The 17,272-nt window shown below is 41.4% G+C and overlaps 1 protein-coding gene across 1 annotated transcript in view; it reads right to left on the bottom strand.

Moving 5' to 3' along the window:
* LOC129701496 (uncharacterized) overlaps window positions 1–5,167 on the bottom strand; it is a 30,234-nt gene extending 25,067 nt beyond the window's left edge. Inside the window, exons 1-2 of the mRNA XM_055642722.1 lie at window positions 4,958–5,167; window positions 3,073–3,411 (exon numbers count right to left, since the gene is read on the bottom strand). Coding sequence (XP_055498697.1) covers window positions 3,073–3,411; window positions 4,958–5,045 — 427 coding nt within the window. The 5' untranslated portion in view covers window positions 5,046–5,167. The remainder of the gene's footprint in view (window positions 1–3,072; window positions 3,412–4,957) is intronic.
* Window positions 5,168–17,272: the final 12,105 nt, after the last annotated feature.

The following is a 17,272-nucleotide window of genomic DNA, read 5'->3' as shown; positions in this document are numbered from 1 at the left end:
AATATTTACAAGACAATAAAACACAACACAACCCACCACCATAATACAAGCCAAACAATAAACTATTATACAACTATCTTACAGTCCTTGTCAAGGATGCATTCAACCCCCCGCGGTGCCCAACGGTCCCGGAATTCCCCCAGAGTTCATAGTCCCTCTCCAAAACCACCCGGGCACGGACGTAACCCCGGAAAAGCGGCAGGCAGCTGGCTCGGGCAGAGCCCTCATCCACCTGGCGCCATGACTCGCAGGTGGCCAGCTTGGCCAGGCCTATGAGAGAAGGTAAAAACTGGCTTTGCGGGGCTGGGAAACTATATGGTTGGAGGCTGTGGAAGGCAGACAGCCAGAAGTGATGAAATTAGTGATGGTGTTAGCGGTGCTGGTCCACACCCTCAAAAACTTCTCCTTTGACTCATTTCACTTCCTCCATGTTCCAGGCGTAGCAATGGGCACCCGCATTGGCCCCAGCTATGACTCCCTATTGGTTCGGTATGTTGAACAATCTCTGTTTCAGGCGTACACTGGCCATATCCCCAAACTCTATCTTCATTACATTGATGCTGCATCGTTGCTAACTCATGCACCCATGCAGAACTCATGGAACATCCACTTCACCACCAATTTTCATCCTGCTTTCACATTTTCTTGGACCATCTCTGACACCTCCCTTCCCTTTCTTGATATCACAGTCTCCATCACAAGAAATACACTATTGACTGACATCAATTACAAACCCACTGACTCCCACAACTATCTCAACTACACTTTTTCCCACCCTGCTTCCTGCAAAGACTCTATCCCCTACTTTCAATTCTTCCTTTTACGCCGCATCTGCACTCTAGATGAGGTGTTCCATACCACAACATACGAGATGTCCTCATTCTTTAGGCAACGGGGTTCCCCTCTCCCATCATTCATGAGGCCCTCACTCTTGTCTCCTCGGTACTCCACAGCTCTGCCCTTGCGTCCTCTCCACCCTAGTCACAACAGAGACAGAGTCCCCCTAGTCCCATCAGCAGTTGTACACAACATATAATCCTCCTAAATTTTGCCACCACCAACGGGATCCCACCACTAGCCACATTTCCCCATCTCCAACCCTTCCCACCTTCCGCAGAGACCGTTCCCTCCGCAACTCCCTGGTTAACTCATTCCTTCCCACCCAAACCACCCACTCCCCAGATACCTTCCCCTGCAACCGCCGAAGATGCAACACCTGTCACTATACCTCCTCCCTTGGCTCTGTCCAGGGACCCCGAAAGCTATTTCAGGTGAGGCAGAGGTTTTCTTGCACCTCCTCCAACCTAATCTACTGTATTCGTTGTTCAAGATTTGGACTCTTTTACATCGGCGAGACCAAAGGCAGACTGGTCGATTGTTTCACGGAACACCATCGTTCAGCCCACGTGAACCAACATGATCTCCCAGTTGCTGGACACTTCAATTGACCTACCCATTCCTACACAGACCTTTCTGTCCTCGTTCTCCTTCATTGTCAGAGTGAGGCTAAATGCAAATTGGAGGAACAGCATCTCATATTTCACTGGGGCAGCTTACAGCCCTGTGGTATGAATATTGATTTCTCTCACTTCAGGTAGCCCCTGCATTCCCTCGCTCTCCATCCCTCCCCCACCCTATTCACACTAGCTTCTCATTTTCACGCTACAAACAGCCTGTTTCTTTTATCATCGTCACTTTTGTGTATATCTTTCATTCATTGTTCTTTATCTCTCCACATCACTGTCTATATCTCTCGTTTCCCTTATTCCTAACCAGTCTGAAGAAGAAGGATCTCAACCCGAAACGTCACCCATTCCTTCTCTCCAGAGATGCTGCCTGTCCTGTTGAGTTCCTCCAGACACTTGTTGTGTCTATTGCCAGTGCTGTGGCTTGTTGGTCACTGTTTAAATAAGGACATTTCTTTTTGTAGCAAGGGAAGATTGTAATCTAAGTTGTATTGTATTGCATTTATTTTTGTACGGTTTATTATAATAATAATAATACTATACAATATATTATTTCTATTGAAGTCATTATATGGCTACTAATGATATTATAATTATTTCTATTGTTGTCATAATAAGGCTACGAATTATATTATAATTATTGTATCAGATATTTATAAGTTAATCTTATGAGTTAGTCTTTTGGTTCCTACTGTTGTATTGGGGAATTAATTTGTGGAGCGTATAAAAGTCCCCTGGTGGACATGTTGAGTTACCTGCTACTGCGATTGTCTGTGATCAAAGAAAAGTGAAGAAACTAAAGGGCCTGTCCCACTTACGTGTCCTTGGCACGCAAATTACGCGACCTCATGGTCACGTTGAGCCGTGACGGTCCCACGAGGGTCGCGCACGATTTAATGCGTACACACTACCGTCTGGAGCGCGTGACGTCATTTGAAGATGGACACAAAGTAACTCTGTGGGAATGGCAGCAACTCTGGAGAGAAGGAATGGGTGACGTTTCGTGTCGAGGCTCTTCTTCAATCTGAAAAGAAGGCTCTTGACCCGAAACGTCACCCATTGCTCCTCTCCAGAGATGCTGCCGGTCCCGCTGAGTTACTCCTGCATTTTGTGTCTACCTTCAATTTTCTTGGCCCCGCTCTGGGAGTAGAAGTGGGGGCGGAACCGGACTGCAACGTCCGTGAGCCCCAGGCCGAGCTCGGCGATCGTTTGCCTGCTTCTGCTGCTGTTGCAGGTGAGAAATTGCGTCGCGCCAGCGTCTTGGGCCGGTCCCACTTTGGCCGTCAGTTATGCGACAGGCCGTTGGTGCGCAAAGATTTTGCTCGCTACAGAAATTTCGGGGCCCCGCGCGATGTCACGCACAACTACATACCCCTCCTCTCAGTGGGACCGGCCCCACGTGGCCATAGGATGCCCGTGCGCCTCAACACGACCACGAGGTCGCGTAATTTGCGTGACAATGTTACGTAAGGGGGACAGGCCCTTAACTGTAGCCCAATTATTACCCACAGCCCAGAGTGACTGGAGTATTAACATCAAAACATAGATTTACATGTGACTTTACATACAGAGAAACACATTATTGATCCGTGTCTCGCCCACTCACCTTTGATCCCAAATATTTCATATTGTTTCAGGATTTGCTTCCTCGGTTGTGTTTTAGACAAAGTGAAGAATCCCGCCCATTTAAATGCGTTGTTTTTTATTGTCAGATTACAAGTACTGGCATCCACATCCACCTCCTGGTTCTTGTCACTCTCTCTCCAGCCATCGCCCCACTGGATGGTCCAATGCTTGTCCGCTCTGCTGCCAGTTAACACTGTCTGGATTCCATGCCCTGAGTGTGGTTTCCATTCCCAAACAACAACGTCACTCCCAGGATTGTCCGGTCCTTTTAACGTAATGTTGCCTCCATTATCCAAGAAATAAACCAGATTTCTGATTTCTGTTGGAAAGAGGAGCAATGAAGGAATTTAGAGGGGGGGGGGGGGGGGGGGGGGGGGGTTGGGAGGGGTGGGGTGGGGGGGGGGGGGGGGCGGGGGGGGTGAGAGGGGGGGGGGGGTGGGGGGGGGGGGGGGGGGTTACCGGGGACGGTCCAGTGACGGTTATGCAGCGCTTGCAGTTTGGCAGCGTTTGTGGTTGCGGGGACACGGGTCCGATCCTGACTGGAAACGAGACGCAGTTCTCCGGATGAGAGCCGGTCCAGTCTCCCCCCCCTCCCCCGGCCTGGGCTCCCCCTTGCCCGGTCTTTATTATTCTGAAATAAAGTTTATTTTTGAATATTAAAAAATGTGAGGTTTGAAGGGTGCAAGGATTCTGCATTTCCCCATATCACATTCAGGACCTGATGCAAAATTCAGAGAAATGGTCAAGGCTGCATGAAGAGCTGTCTTGCCATTTAACCACAATGATTCGTCTATTCTCAGCTCTGGGCTGACTCGCTTCCTATTTTTTATCTCAACTAAATTTCACAATGTGTAAATAAATATCAGAATTGTGAAGGACAAAGATAACATCAAACTATCCCAAACCTATTGAAACATGCAAAAGAGAACCAGGGGTTCTCCCGCCCGGTCTCCCCCCCACCCATCCACCCCACCCCCGGTCTCTCCCCCACCCCGATCTCTCGAGGGGCGCTGAGCTGATTTGTGTAAACAGGGCTTCATTTCCTCTGTGGTTTCGATAGTACTATAGTAAGGAAATACTGTTTTAAAACTATTAATTTGTTGCATTTATTTTTCCTTTGTAAAAAGCTGCGATATTTTTCTCGTTTTTATTGGTTCATGCCTCCATGAGTGAGCGAGATCGCCAAGATAAATGATACGCATTTTTTTTTTCTTGAGGGTGGGGGGAGTGAAATTAAATGTTTGATTTCTATAACTTTCAATAGACTTTAAGGAGTTCTTTGGACTGATTTAAATTGCTGTAGCTACAGCAAGAGCTACAAGTACAGCTTTTCGTCCCATATTTTTTAACCCCCTCTCTGCTAAGAAAATCTTCAAAGCTTCGACTTTCCATGACATAAAATCTTCCAGCTTCATATCTTGGAACTTTGAATCAACCATGACAAAAGACAAAAAATCGGACCAAAAGTATACTCATTGTATCTATAACGCTGAGATCTATTTACTGTTATAGCTTACTAACTTTGACAAATCCCATGATTCCTTGCGTTATTCAGAATACAGAACTCACTTATTGTTTGAGGCAGCACGACGGAACTGTGCGGGAGCGTGAAGTGAAGATATTGCGGGTGATTCTTGGGCAGCGACCTGTGCAACAAGCTCACAGGTGGGAATATCTCCCTGAGGGGAGGCAGTTGATGCGAGGGGCTCAGGAATGGAGCTCCAAAAAGGATGGCATGGATTTGTGAGCAGCAGCACATTCAGGGATGTGGAGAGGAAAGTGAGATTGACAAAAGGGTGCGGGTTTACACGGACAATGATAAAGTACAGCAAGGTGATTGTGACCGGTGAAGTGAAAGCACTTACTCTGTGTGGAAACAGATCGAAGCAGGAAAACAAAGACACCGAACATCAAACCATCTGGAAAACCGCTGCAGAGAAACTTCGGCCTCATTTCGTGGATTCCCTGTGAGAAATAACGTGCAGTTTTAGACTGAGCTTATCTGAGACACATATCTTCAGCACATTTGGGCTACAAGTTGATCGGACACTGAAGGTGGCAGCACAAGTAGATAGGGTGGAGTATGCTTGCCTTCAATGCTAAGGCCATTGAACATCAGAGTCAGGAGGTCATGATGCAGCTCTATAGGACTGGTAAAGGAAAAAAGCAGTTGAACATTTCTCATTTTTAATGTTTCCATTAAATGTGGACACTTTCATGCCATCCTGAATTATCCTTCAACTGACCCAATTGTGAGCCACTTCACAGTCACCCACGTTATTGTGCCCCGTGGTCATGTACAGCACACACTGTATAAGGATCGCAGGTTGTCTCTCCTTGAGGACGCTGGTGATACAGAGACAGGAATCTGTTTACTTGTTTCTATAGACAAATCTTCAAATGCATTATTTTTGTTCTGGTGCTGCCCACTGTGGGTCAAAGTCTAGATTATGAGGACAGGAACATTGCCCCATGTCCCATACACTGTTACTGTGCTGAGGAATAAAACAACGATATGACAAAGAGAGGTCCATCTAGGAATGAGGCTGATTGACCCATTCCAGACTGCAGTATAACGTGCTGAGGGACGCACTGAAGCTTTGTACAAACAACTTATAGACTCTGTTAGGGAGGATCACTGTCTTGGGTCCTTCCCCTGCTGGTCATTGGAGAACTGGTGGGTCACCCATACAAGGGAAGGGATATCACCCCAGGAGTGGCAAATAACAGTCAATGGCGTATTGTGTAAATATGGGTGCAAACACTACTGAGTGTGACACTATTGAATGTATAGACACCAAGAGTGTGTTAGTTTTGTATAGAAATGTGGAACTGCAGATGCTGGTTTACCAAAGAAATACATAAAATACTGGAGTAACTCAGTGTCAGGCAGCACTCCTGGAGGACAAGGATAGTTTCAAGTCGGGACCCTTCAGACTAGTTTCGTATATATGTTTTATTCTGAAATAAAGTTTATTTTTGAATATAAAAAAATGTGAGGTTTTAAGGGTGCAAGGATTCTGCATTTCCCCATATCACATTCAGGACCTGATGCAAAATTCAGAGCAATGGTTAGGCTGCATGAAGAGCTGCCTTGCAATTTAACCACAATGATTCGTCTATTCTGAGCTCTGGGCTGTTTTGCTTCCTGTTTTTTATCTCGACTAAATTGCACAATAAACATCAGAAGTGTGAAGGACAAAGAAAACATCAAACCATCCCCAAACGTATTGAAACAAGCAAAAGAGAATCAGGGGTGGATTATTTGTCACTTTGAGCCTGTTTAATCATTCAAAACAATATCATATTCCAATTCTCTCCCGATAAATTTTGATGCATTTTATGTCAAATAAATCTATCCCCTACTTAACAAGATTCAGTGACCTGCCATCCACCATTTTCTGTGGGGTGAATTTAAATGGCTCGGCATTTTCACAATGAAGACATTTCTCAGCCCTAAATGTCTCACCCCTTATCTTGAGTCCAAAACCCCTTGTTCCAGATCGTACAGTCACTGGAAATATCCTTACGTATCGAGTCTGTCTAGCTCTGTCTAGCTCTGCTTTGAATTTTGTTTAGTTTAGAGAGGTCCTGTTAAGTCTTCCAAACTCCAGTAACTACTGGCTCAGTTAGCTCCTCCTCTCCTTACACATTAGTCCTGCCATTCCAGGAATCAGTCTAGTCAGCCTTGGCTGTATTCCCTTTGTGGCTGAAAAACCCTTTCTCTGGTAAGGAGAGCACAAAGACATGTCTGGAGAGACATGGGCCAGGTGCAGCCAATTGTGATGGGGTCAGTTGGACATGTTGGTTAGCATGTGTGTGTTGGGTCAATGTGTCTATTTCCATGCTGTACAGCTCTATGACTCTCTGCTGCAATATCTGTGTATATTTGACAAGTAACTCGACTGGCTGAGATCGTCTGGAAACCTCTTTGCATCCTCTTTGCTTCTATTTATTCTCAGTTTCATGTCATCAAACTTAGAAACATTAAATTTGTTTCCTTGTCAATACCATTGATGAACATTGAAAATAATGGACTCGACTTCCGGTGGCTGCTATGAAGCAGTGAAGGCAGCTGCACTGAGCTCTCCTCCAGACAAATCGTGTTTAAAGTCGACTCCCATGCCAGGATCGAGTTAAAAATTCTTATCAGGTTTGCTGAACGTCGAGGGTACTGACTCCATCAAACGGTACTGGTGGATTTGGGATTTTAAACGATCTTATCGTAAAAACTGGATGAGAAAGAGAAGAGGTCAGAGAGGACCCAAGAAGACTACAATCAGTTTCCAGCTCCAAAAAGCTCTGGATGAGCTTGAAACCACCCCTGAACCCACTTTTGAAAGTTTGGAAGAGGAGCTGGAACCTCAACAACCTACAAGCGATATGGCTGCGAGAAGTGATACAAAGGAGAAAGAAATGAAAAGCTGGGAAGAAACGGTAAGAGCTAATATTCTTAAAGACATTACTAAAGATCTTCAGAAGCAATTTGCCAAAATGAATTCTACAATTCAGAACAACTTCTCCACTATGGAGGGCAATCTTTCTAAGAAAATAGCTGCGGCGAAGTAAAAGAGCTTTATGTAGCCCTGAACCAGCAGTTTAAAGATTTGGAGTCCAGGACTGCGAAGGAATTGGAAAGTATGCAGAGAGATTATAACAATAAACATGACACCCTGTTGAAGCAATTAACAGACACGGAAAAATTGATGGAAGAGATGGAGGGTGAAATGGAACAGATGAGCCAAGAAATAACAGGTCTGAAAAAACAACACGATACGAATTGGGAGCTAACGAATAAACTGAATGAGAAATGTCAAGATTTAGAGGCCAGGTCAAGGAGGCAAAATCTGAGAATAGTAGGAGTTAAAGAGGGTGCTGAACACGGCCTTCAAATGCGTGATTTTATTACTAATCTACTTAAAGATGTTTTCAAACTTCCAGAAAAACCAAAGATAGATCTGGCTCATCGAGTGGGTCGCTTCCAAAAACATGATAATGCTACACCAAGGCAAATTATTGTAAAGTTCCTAGATATTTCAACTGTGGAAACTCTATTAAAGAAGATAACCTGTGGAGAAAATCTTACATTCGCTGATAATATCGTAAGATTCTACAGGGATTATCCTCGGGAAATTCTGGCAAAAAGACGCGAGTTTAAAAGGGCAAGCAGTATTTTATATGGACATTCTGAAGTTCGTTATGGCATGATCTATCCAGCGAAAATGCTAATTACGTTTAAGGGCAAGCAACACTCATTCACGGACCCGGACTCTGCTTGCAAATACGCCCAGGAGATTTTAAACAAAATTCAAGGAGGAACAGATTAATAGCCATTTTATCTGTGGAACTTTGTTTTTTCTGTTTCAATTAAGACACTAGAACGCTTCAGACGGTTACCAGACAGGCTTATCTGGCAAGAATGTGTTGTTCAATAACATAGGCCAAATTAAACTCCTGAACTGAAAGCACATATGAAAGCTCAAGGTCGCAAGCTCGTCACCAAACCCTTCAGCAGGGAGAACTATGAGACCGTCTCCTTTTGAAATGGCCATGATATGAGGCATCTGTTCCACACTATATGTCCTATTATTTACACATATAACTAACTAACTAATTAACCAATTACGCGCAATAAACTCATCCAACATTAAAGGCATAATGTTCTATACTAACACGACTAACTATATAGCAGGAAGGATGGGGGAGGTTAGACATATATTTTAAATACTAAATACTAATTATGAATTAACTAACATACAGGTAAATGAAAAGTGTAATTATTGACGAGGTACTTTAACCCATAATTACTTTTATTTTAATCCAAATCTTCTACCCTCCCTTTTATTTTATTCTATTTTAAACTGTTCAGCGATTAATTGATCTGATATGATAATTTGGGTAACAATTAGAGGGAACCGACTAACGTTGGGTCAAATTCTAATAGGGGGATAAGGCCCAGTGCATAATCTCATCGACAGAGGTCAATTTAAAAACAAATCTAGCTACCTTAGGTGGCTTTTTTGTAATTTATCGCTTTTTTGATAAATTACATTCACTTTTTTTGTTTATTCACAATTATGTGTTGTAAGACTTAATAATTTTTATGTACACTTTATTTTATGTTTTTCTCTTTCCCTTAATTATGTTTAATAGTGTCAGGAGATGTAAAACTACTGTAGAAATTATGAAGGACAACTCTGGATTCGGGATTCCGAGGTACTTGGCTGCATCACATGAATCATACAGTCTGGTAATAATAGCCAATGCAAGATAATAGTTGAATAAATGTTGGAGGTCTCACCTTCTGTAGTTGGAACATCATAGGTGCGAATGAGCCAATTAAGAGGGGTAAAATTCTGGCACAATTAAAATCATTAAATATGGATATTGCTTTCCTACAAGAGACACACTTGAAACAACAAACTCAGATCAGATTAAGGGCAAATTGGATAGGTCAAACCTATTACTCCTCATTCACCTCTAAAGCAAGAGGCACGGCCATTATAATTCGGAAGGGTATACCTTTTAAATTAAAGAAATCCATATCTGATAAAGAGGGAAGATATGTTATAGTCACGGGAGAAATTTACAATACACCATTAACTATGATAAATATTTACGCGCCTAATTTTGATAACCCACAATTTTTTAGGAAAATAATAGATTTAATCGCAGAGCATAATTTTCAAAATATAATAATGGGGGGAGATTTCAACTGTGTTATAGACCCATACTTAGTTAAATCAATAAAGCTAGGGAAGCGTCTTGTTAAAACTAAGACCTGTGAATTTTTAAATACTTATATAAAAAATAATAACATAGCTGATGTTTGGAGAATAGCAAATCCAAGTGGTATGGAATACTCATTTTATTCATCAGTTCACAAAACTTATTCGCAAATTGACTATTTCTTATTGGACACAAAATTAATCCCGTATACGAATAAACCATCATATCATAATAGTATTATTTCTGATCATTCACCATTGACTTTTATACTTAAAATTGAGGGAATGCCGAGTATAAAACCTTTTTGGAGATTCAATGCACACATATTAAATAACCCGCAGGGTTATGAGTATATAAAAGAACAAACAAAACTTTTTTTCGAAATAAATGACACGCCGGGTATTTCTGCACCGCTATTATGGGAAACCTTCAAGGCATATATTCGCGGTGTCATAATCTCTTACCAAAGTTTTCAAAATAAGGAAAATAAAAGAGAACTTCAGCGGATAGAACAGAAAATAAAATTACTAGAACTGGACAATGCAACTGACCCAACCATAAATAAACATAATAAGATAACTTTATTGAAATATAAAGTCAATAGAATACTATCGGCTAGAGTAATAAGATTATTCCAAATTACAAAACAAGCACACTTCGAATTTGGGGATAAGCCACATAAACTACTTGCGAGGCAACTGAAGCAACGAGAAAAGGAAAAAACTATTACTAAAATTAAATCGGATAAGGGTGAGTTTCTAACATTGCCTAAGGATATTAATAAGAGGTTTGCCCAATTTTATCATAATTTATATACATCTAAAATAAATACAGATGTAAGTAAAATTACAAATTTTTTAGATAATTGCAAGCTCCCAAAATTGGATAGTTTAGAACAAGAGCAATTAGGAGCACGGATTACTAGTGAAGAAATAAAACAAATAATAAACTCACTGAAAAATGGGAAGACCCCAGGACCAGACGGTTTTAGTAATGAATTTTATAAAAGATTTCAGGAGTCAATTGTACCAAGATTATTCAATTTATACACGCAGGCTTATACTGAAAATAAACTACCAGAAACCCTAGCAGAAGCAACAATAACGCTTATACCAAAAAAAGATAAAGATTTAGATGAACCGGGTTCTTATAGAGCTATTTCACTTCTAAATACGGATCAGAAAATTTTAGCAAAGATTCTAGCTAGAAGGCTAAATAATTATATTAACAATTTAATAAATACGGATCAAACGGGATTTATACCCAAAAGACAATCATTTAATAATTTGAGGAGGCTTTTCAATATAATGTACTCTCATAATGAGGACAATGAAGATATTTCAGTTGTCACGCTGGATGCAGAGAAGGCATTTGATCAAGTAGAATGGCAGTATTTATACAAGGTACTCCAAAAATTTAATATGGGAGAGAATTTTATTAGATGGGTTAAACTACTTTACGATAGACCTACGGCAAGAATATTAACTAACAATACGCTATCTCCAAAATTTTACTTATCAAGGGGTAATAGGCAAGGGTGTGCCTTATCACCATTGCTATTTGCCTTATGATAGAACCGCTGGCCGAAAAGATTAGAAATCACCCGAATATTCACGGATATAACACTAAGGACTCAAAGAATAAAATTTCATTATATGCTGATGATATCCTTTTATATATTACTAATACACAAACGAGTATACCCACCTTATTAACACTAATTGAGGAATTCGGCTCTTTTTCAGGATATAGAATAAATTGGAATAAAAGCGAATTTATGTCTTTAAAACCACAGGATTCGAGACACTTACTAAAATTCCCCTTCAAAATTGCAACAGAAAAATTCAAGTATCTGGGTATTCAAATTACGAGAAGACACAAATCATTATTTAGTGCCAATTTTATACCACTATTAAATAAACTGAATGATACGATTAAAATTTGGAAAACGCTTCCGCTCTCATTGTTAGGTAGAATTAACGCTATAAAAATGACTTTCTTACCACAATTAATATATTTGTTTCAAGCTATCCCAATATATATTCCAAAATATTTTTTCAAAAAACTAGATTCCACTATCACTAATTTTATATGGGACTACAGAACACATAGAATTCAACGAAAGCATTTGTGCAAATCTAAAGAAGTTGGGGGTTTATCATTACCTAACTTTATGTATTACTACTGGGCAGTGCATATTAAGAACATAATGTACTGGCTGGATAGTTCCACTCAGCAGTTGGAGTGGATAAGAATGGAGAAAGAGGAGTGCTATCCGCACGATATAGGAACGATCCTGCTCTCACCGATAAAATTGAATAGTATAATATATAAGAAGAACCCAATTATTCACAATATAATAAGAATTTGGAAACAAATAAAAATATCCTTGAAATTAAATAATTTATCAGTACTAACCCCACTATTGAACAACCCCGCATTCAAACCTTCTCTCATCGACAACACATATCAACAATGGGATAGACTGGGGATTAGGAAAGTAGGGGATATGTATGAATTGGGCATCCTAAAGACGTCTCCTCTCTGTTTCCTGTCTGCCAAATACATTTCAATTCAAACCCGTTGCCTAATGCACATATTTTAACATTCAAAGACCTTCCGAAAATTCAACACATCCACTTGTTCTCCCTGAAACAAACAAAAACTATTTGCTGGGCGGATTCAGTGGGTCAGGCAGCGTTCATCGAGGAAAATGTGCAGGTGACCCTGTATCGTGGCCCTTCTTTATTTGCGAATGATCATCTGTCCATTTACTTCCACAGATGATTCCTGATCCACAAATTCCCTCCAGCAGTTTGCTCTTTGCTCGTGTTTCCAGCATCTGCAAACTCTTCGGTCGCCACATCTTCTCCCTTATCTATTCTACATGGTACATCACAATGATCTCCAATAGATTTGTTTGCCATGATTTCGCTTACATAAATTCAAAAAGACATTGTCTTATCGCATAAATTATTGTTAAATATCCAAACACTGTTTTGGAACCCGGAAACACCAAACCAGGTTGGAAATTGAAATATTTTCATCCAGCAGGTATCAAACAGGAAATGTAATATGTCGAAAAGAATAAAGAGCAATCATTTAGTTGAAACACGGCTATTTTAATTTTTAATCAGTAGGAAGTAGCAAAAATATGAAAACAACACAATTTTTGGTTAACACCAACAATGCAAATGGAGAAGACATTTAAAAATAAAATTTGAAGAAGTACATCAATTTTGCAAACTCCATTTTCAATCATTTAATCCTGTCCAATTAAACCACTTTAAAGCAATGAAGAATAATGTCTGAAGTTTACTGACCTTCTGCAGGGGGACTTGTGTTGAATTCCAGAGAAGCAGCAACGTGGCTTTGAGCCCAGCACAGGACAAGCTGAGGTTCCCTCACTCTGCATAGTAACTGACGCTGCCTCTTGTCAAACTAAATGGCACTCCCCCGCCTGCTCAGGTTTCCTGCACCACTGGTGTTGATCCAAAATGGGTTAAAATATAGAATTATACAACGAATAAAGATAGGGATGCTCAAAATGGGAATGTTTTGAGATCAAAGAGATTTCACACCTGGAATTGAACGCACATGTGGTTTTGATCATATCTGATGGATTTCTAATGGGAGAGCTCCAGGTGCTTTGCTGCATTCTGCTGGGTGTGTGAAGTAATGAGCAGCTGAGAGAGAGTACAAGCAGTCCAGGAAGGTCCTGCCACAGTGATGAAAAACTCACACTGCCACATCCATAAGGGGTTGTGTTCATTAACATGCTGGCGATTCCATCACACCCATTGGGACAAACTGAACCATTTCCAGAGAGGATTGGGGACACTGTGTGGGAGCACCTTCAACAAAAGGATTGTAGAACATCAAGAAGGCAACTCACCATCACCTTTTCCAAGGCAGTTAGCGATGGATGATAAAATATTAATTATCTGCCACAATTTATCCCAATCACCGACAATGACACTTGAGCTGCTCTGTCTGTTAGTTACTATCCTTATAATAAATGCATCCTCAGCACACATGCCCCATGATCTGTTCTCAAAGTATTTTTAAAAACGACATAAATAAAATTATATGGAATTACTTTTTCTGAAAATATAAAGGGGAAATAGAGAAGTTGTTTCTGAAGATAGCATCAGCGTAAAAGAGGAAGGATCTGTGTTAAGCCCTGTTTACACTTATAACCATATAACCATATAACAATTACAGCACGGAAACAGGCCATCTCGGCCCTACAAGTCCGTGCCGAACAACTATCTGCAAAACTCTGCTGCAAAACTCAGCAAGTGCCCCACAGATACATTTGCACTAGATAAGACAGGGGGTAATCCCAGTGTTTAAAATGTGAGTTTGACGGACAGTGTGGGTTGGAGGGGGAGATGAGATGAATTACGAAGAGAAAGATTCAGGAGCTGGGGGAAAAATATCAAAACAGAGGGTGAAGCAGCAATAAAAATGAATTGTATTTCTCTGCAGAATTCACACAATATGGGGGAAATGAGTTGTTAACCCGGATTAATTAGATTTATTGTCACGATTAGGACGACACTAACTCCTGAGCAGATGATGAGCTGCACTTGTGATTCCCTCCAACATTTTTGCTTATAAATCAATGTTTTTGGATGTGGGCCTCAGTGCTCAGGCTTCCATTTTTAACCCATGAGGATGGGTACATCCTTATTTCACCACTGAGGTGTTTAGTAAATGATGTAAATGATAGGAGTAGGCCCCACAAATAACGAAGGACCAGCAATGTATTTCCAAGTTATGATGGTGATTAACTGGGTCAACTTGTGCCACTCCGCTAATTTGACCAAGCAATTCTGGGCCATGGGCATGGATTGTGCTTGCATATTGTAGATATATTTTCTAGCACCGATGCAGTCATCAATGTAATGGGGATAGAGTCCGGGGATAGGGCCAGTGTACACCTGGAACCCAATGTATCTCTCGTGTCTATATCTCTCAGCTGTGGAGATCTTGGTCCTACTCTGTGAGCTTAGGCTTGGAGAACACCAAATGACATAGGGAAAAATTTGTGATTGTGAAAATGTTTGCTGGAGGTTCTACATTGAGTGAAATTGAGAACTCAGGAGAAAATGCCTCTCAATATTGAACTTATTGTGAAAAAATGTAGTAGCTTGATTATCACATGCAGCTCATTGGTGACCTCCTAAGTCCAACCTCCACCACGATCTGATGCAATTGAATATAGGTTTGAACTATCGGACCAGCTACAGCATGAACAGGCAAGAATGTTGACCGTTCACTTAATTACAAAACAACAGATTCTGTGATTGGCTATTATCATAGACATTTCAAGCCTCACACAGTCATTCACTTGAACATGTGTTACAAGAAACAATTCTAACTTTAGTTGTGAATAGCATTAATTATAATTGTCTTTCCCCAGGCTGGTTAGCACTCAGCGAAAGCTTTTTTCTTTACCTCAGATACGTGCCACTGAACTAAACTGAATTGAACTGGAAGGGACAGGATTTATTCCCAGAGGTTGTGAAGGTCTTGGTGCAAACTGTACGGTTTGATTTGGAGAACACTGAAAGTTGCAGAAGAAAATGGATGGAAATGAGAATGGTGGCTGGTGGGTTTACCTTGTGTGAAACGCAGGAGATAATTACACTCAATGTTGGAATAACTGAGAAAATACAGCATTTTTATTATCACATCTGCTCGTTTGTGTTCTCCCCAATCCAAAACTTACATTGTTGTAAACTGCCAAACCATCCAAATCACAGTGGAACAGATGTTAGAGCTGCTGCCTCACAGTGCCGGAGACCAGGGTTCAATCCTGGCCTCGGGTGCTCTCTGGGTGGAGATAGCACGCTCCCTGTGGCCACGTGGAATTCCTTCGGGTGCTCTGGTTTCTTACCACATCCCACGAATGAGCGGGTTGTAGGTTACTTGACCTCCATAAATTGCCTGGAGTGTGTAAGGAGTGGACGGGAAAGTGAGATAACAGAACTAGCGTGAACGGGTGATCAGTGGTCGGCGTGGACGGAGGGTTGAAGGACTTGTTTCCATGTTGTATCTCAAAACCAAACTCAATCAGAACCTCACTAAAGATGCAAAAAAAATGACATGTAATCATCATTACAAAACAATAGATTCTTTCACTTCCCATTGCCGTTGACATTTGTTATCCTCCAATAACCTTTAGAAAAACGAGGTTCCATGTGTCAACGCATCCAATGCATGTTTGAGCTCAGTAAATTCCCATTTTGCTTTGCCGATATAAGGTTTTATAAGATGGTTTTTACTCTGACGCAAATGCTTTCAACAGAAGTGATGTCTGAACCCTGAGCAGCAGAGAAAGAGTAAGGTCCTGTAGTTTCATAAGTTAGTTATTGTGTTAGTGTGTTAGTTATTGGGCAGAGTGATAGCCCTGTCCCACGGTACGAGTTCATTCCAAGAATTCTCCCGAGTTTGCCCTGATTCGAACTTGGAGATTTACGGTAATGGCCACTCTTCGGTACTCGGGGTCGCGTGGACATTTTTCATCATGTTGAAAAATCTTCACGAGTCTTCCCGTGCTTACCTGCCGTTAGCGAGTCTTCCCGAGCTTACCTGCCGTTAGCGCTTAGAGACTTCCCCGAGCTCCGACGAACCCGCTACGTTCATTCTCCGTGCTTACCACAAATTTGATTTTTTTAAACTCGGGAGAGCGCTTGGAATGAACTCGTACCGTGGGAAAGGGGTTTGAGATTGGGGAACTCAGTGTGTCGCCATGCTTAGAGCTTTGCTGCACAGTCTCTGGACTCGTTCACCAGTCTCTTCCCACAAAGCAGGCGACCTCACTGCAGTCTCACTACAGGTAAAGGAGTGGTTTAAACAGGGAGCTAGAAACGGAACTCCGTGTTAAATAATTTCTAACGTGTGATATTTCACTCCTACAACTGTTACAGTCTGTTATGCTTTAGATTTTACACAGTCATAGAAACTTAATTAATAATGAAGAGAGACACAAAATGCAGGAGTAACTCAGCGGGACAGGCAGCATCTATGGAGAGAAAGAATGGATGACGTTTCGGGTCAAGTCACTTCTTCAGACCCAGACTTCTTCGACCCGAAACGTCACCAATTCCTTCTTCCCAGAGATGCTGCCTGTCCCGCCAAGTTACTCCCGCTGAGTTACTTTTGTGTCTATATTCGGTATAATGCAGCATCTGCAGTTCCTTCCAACACAAAACGTTATCAATGTATTTTTGGTTCCATTGTTTCCACTAGAAACTTAATGAAGCTAAATAACCAGCATCTGCCATTTTACCCCTTTGGGCTTTCCTATTTGTTGCCTGGTCAATCTAATGTCTCCATGCCAATGAGGATTTTATTTTTCCCATTTCTCCGGCAATCCTCTGGGACTGTTTGAGGATGTTCAACGTCCTCGCCGTTCTGTTCCAGGCTCAATTAATTAATCA

Source organism: Leucoraja erinacea, chromosome 11, assembly GCF_028641065.1.
Source record: "Leucoraja erinacea ecotype New England chromosome 11, Leri_hhj_1, whole genome shotgun sequence".
Taxonomy (NCBI): domain Eukaryota; kingdom Metazoa; phylum Chordata; class Chondrichthyes; order Rajiformes; family Rajidae; genus Leucoraja; species Leucoraja erinaceus.
The sequence above is the reverse complement of the archived record's forward strand: the minus strand, read 5'-3'. Positions and strand labels throughout refer to the sequence as shown.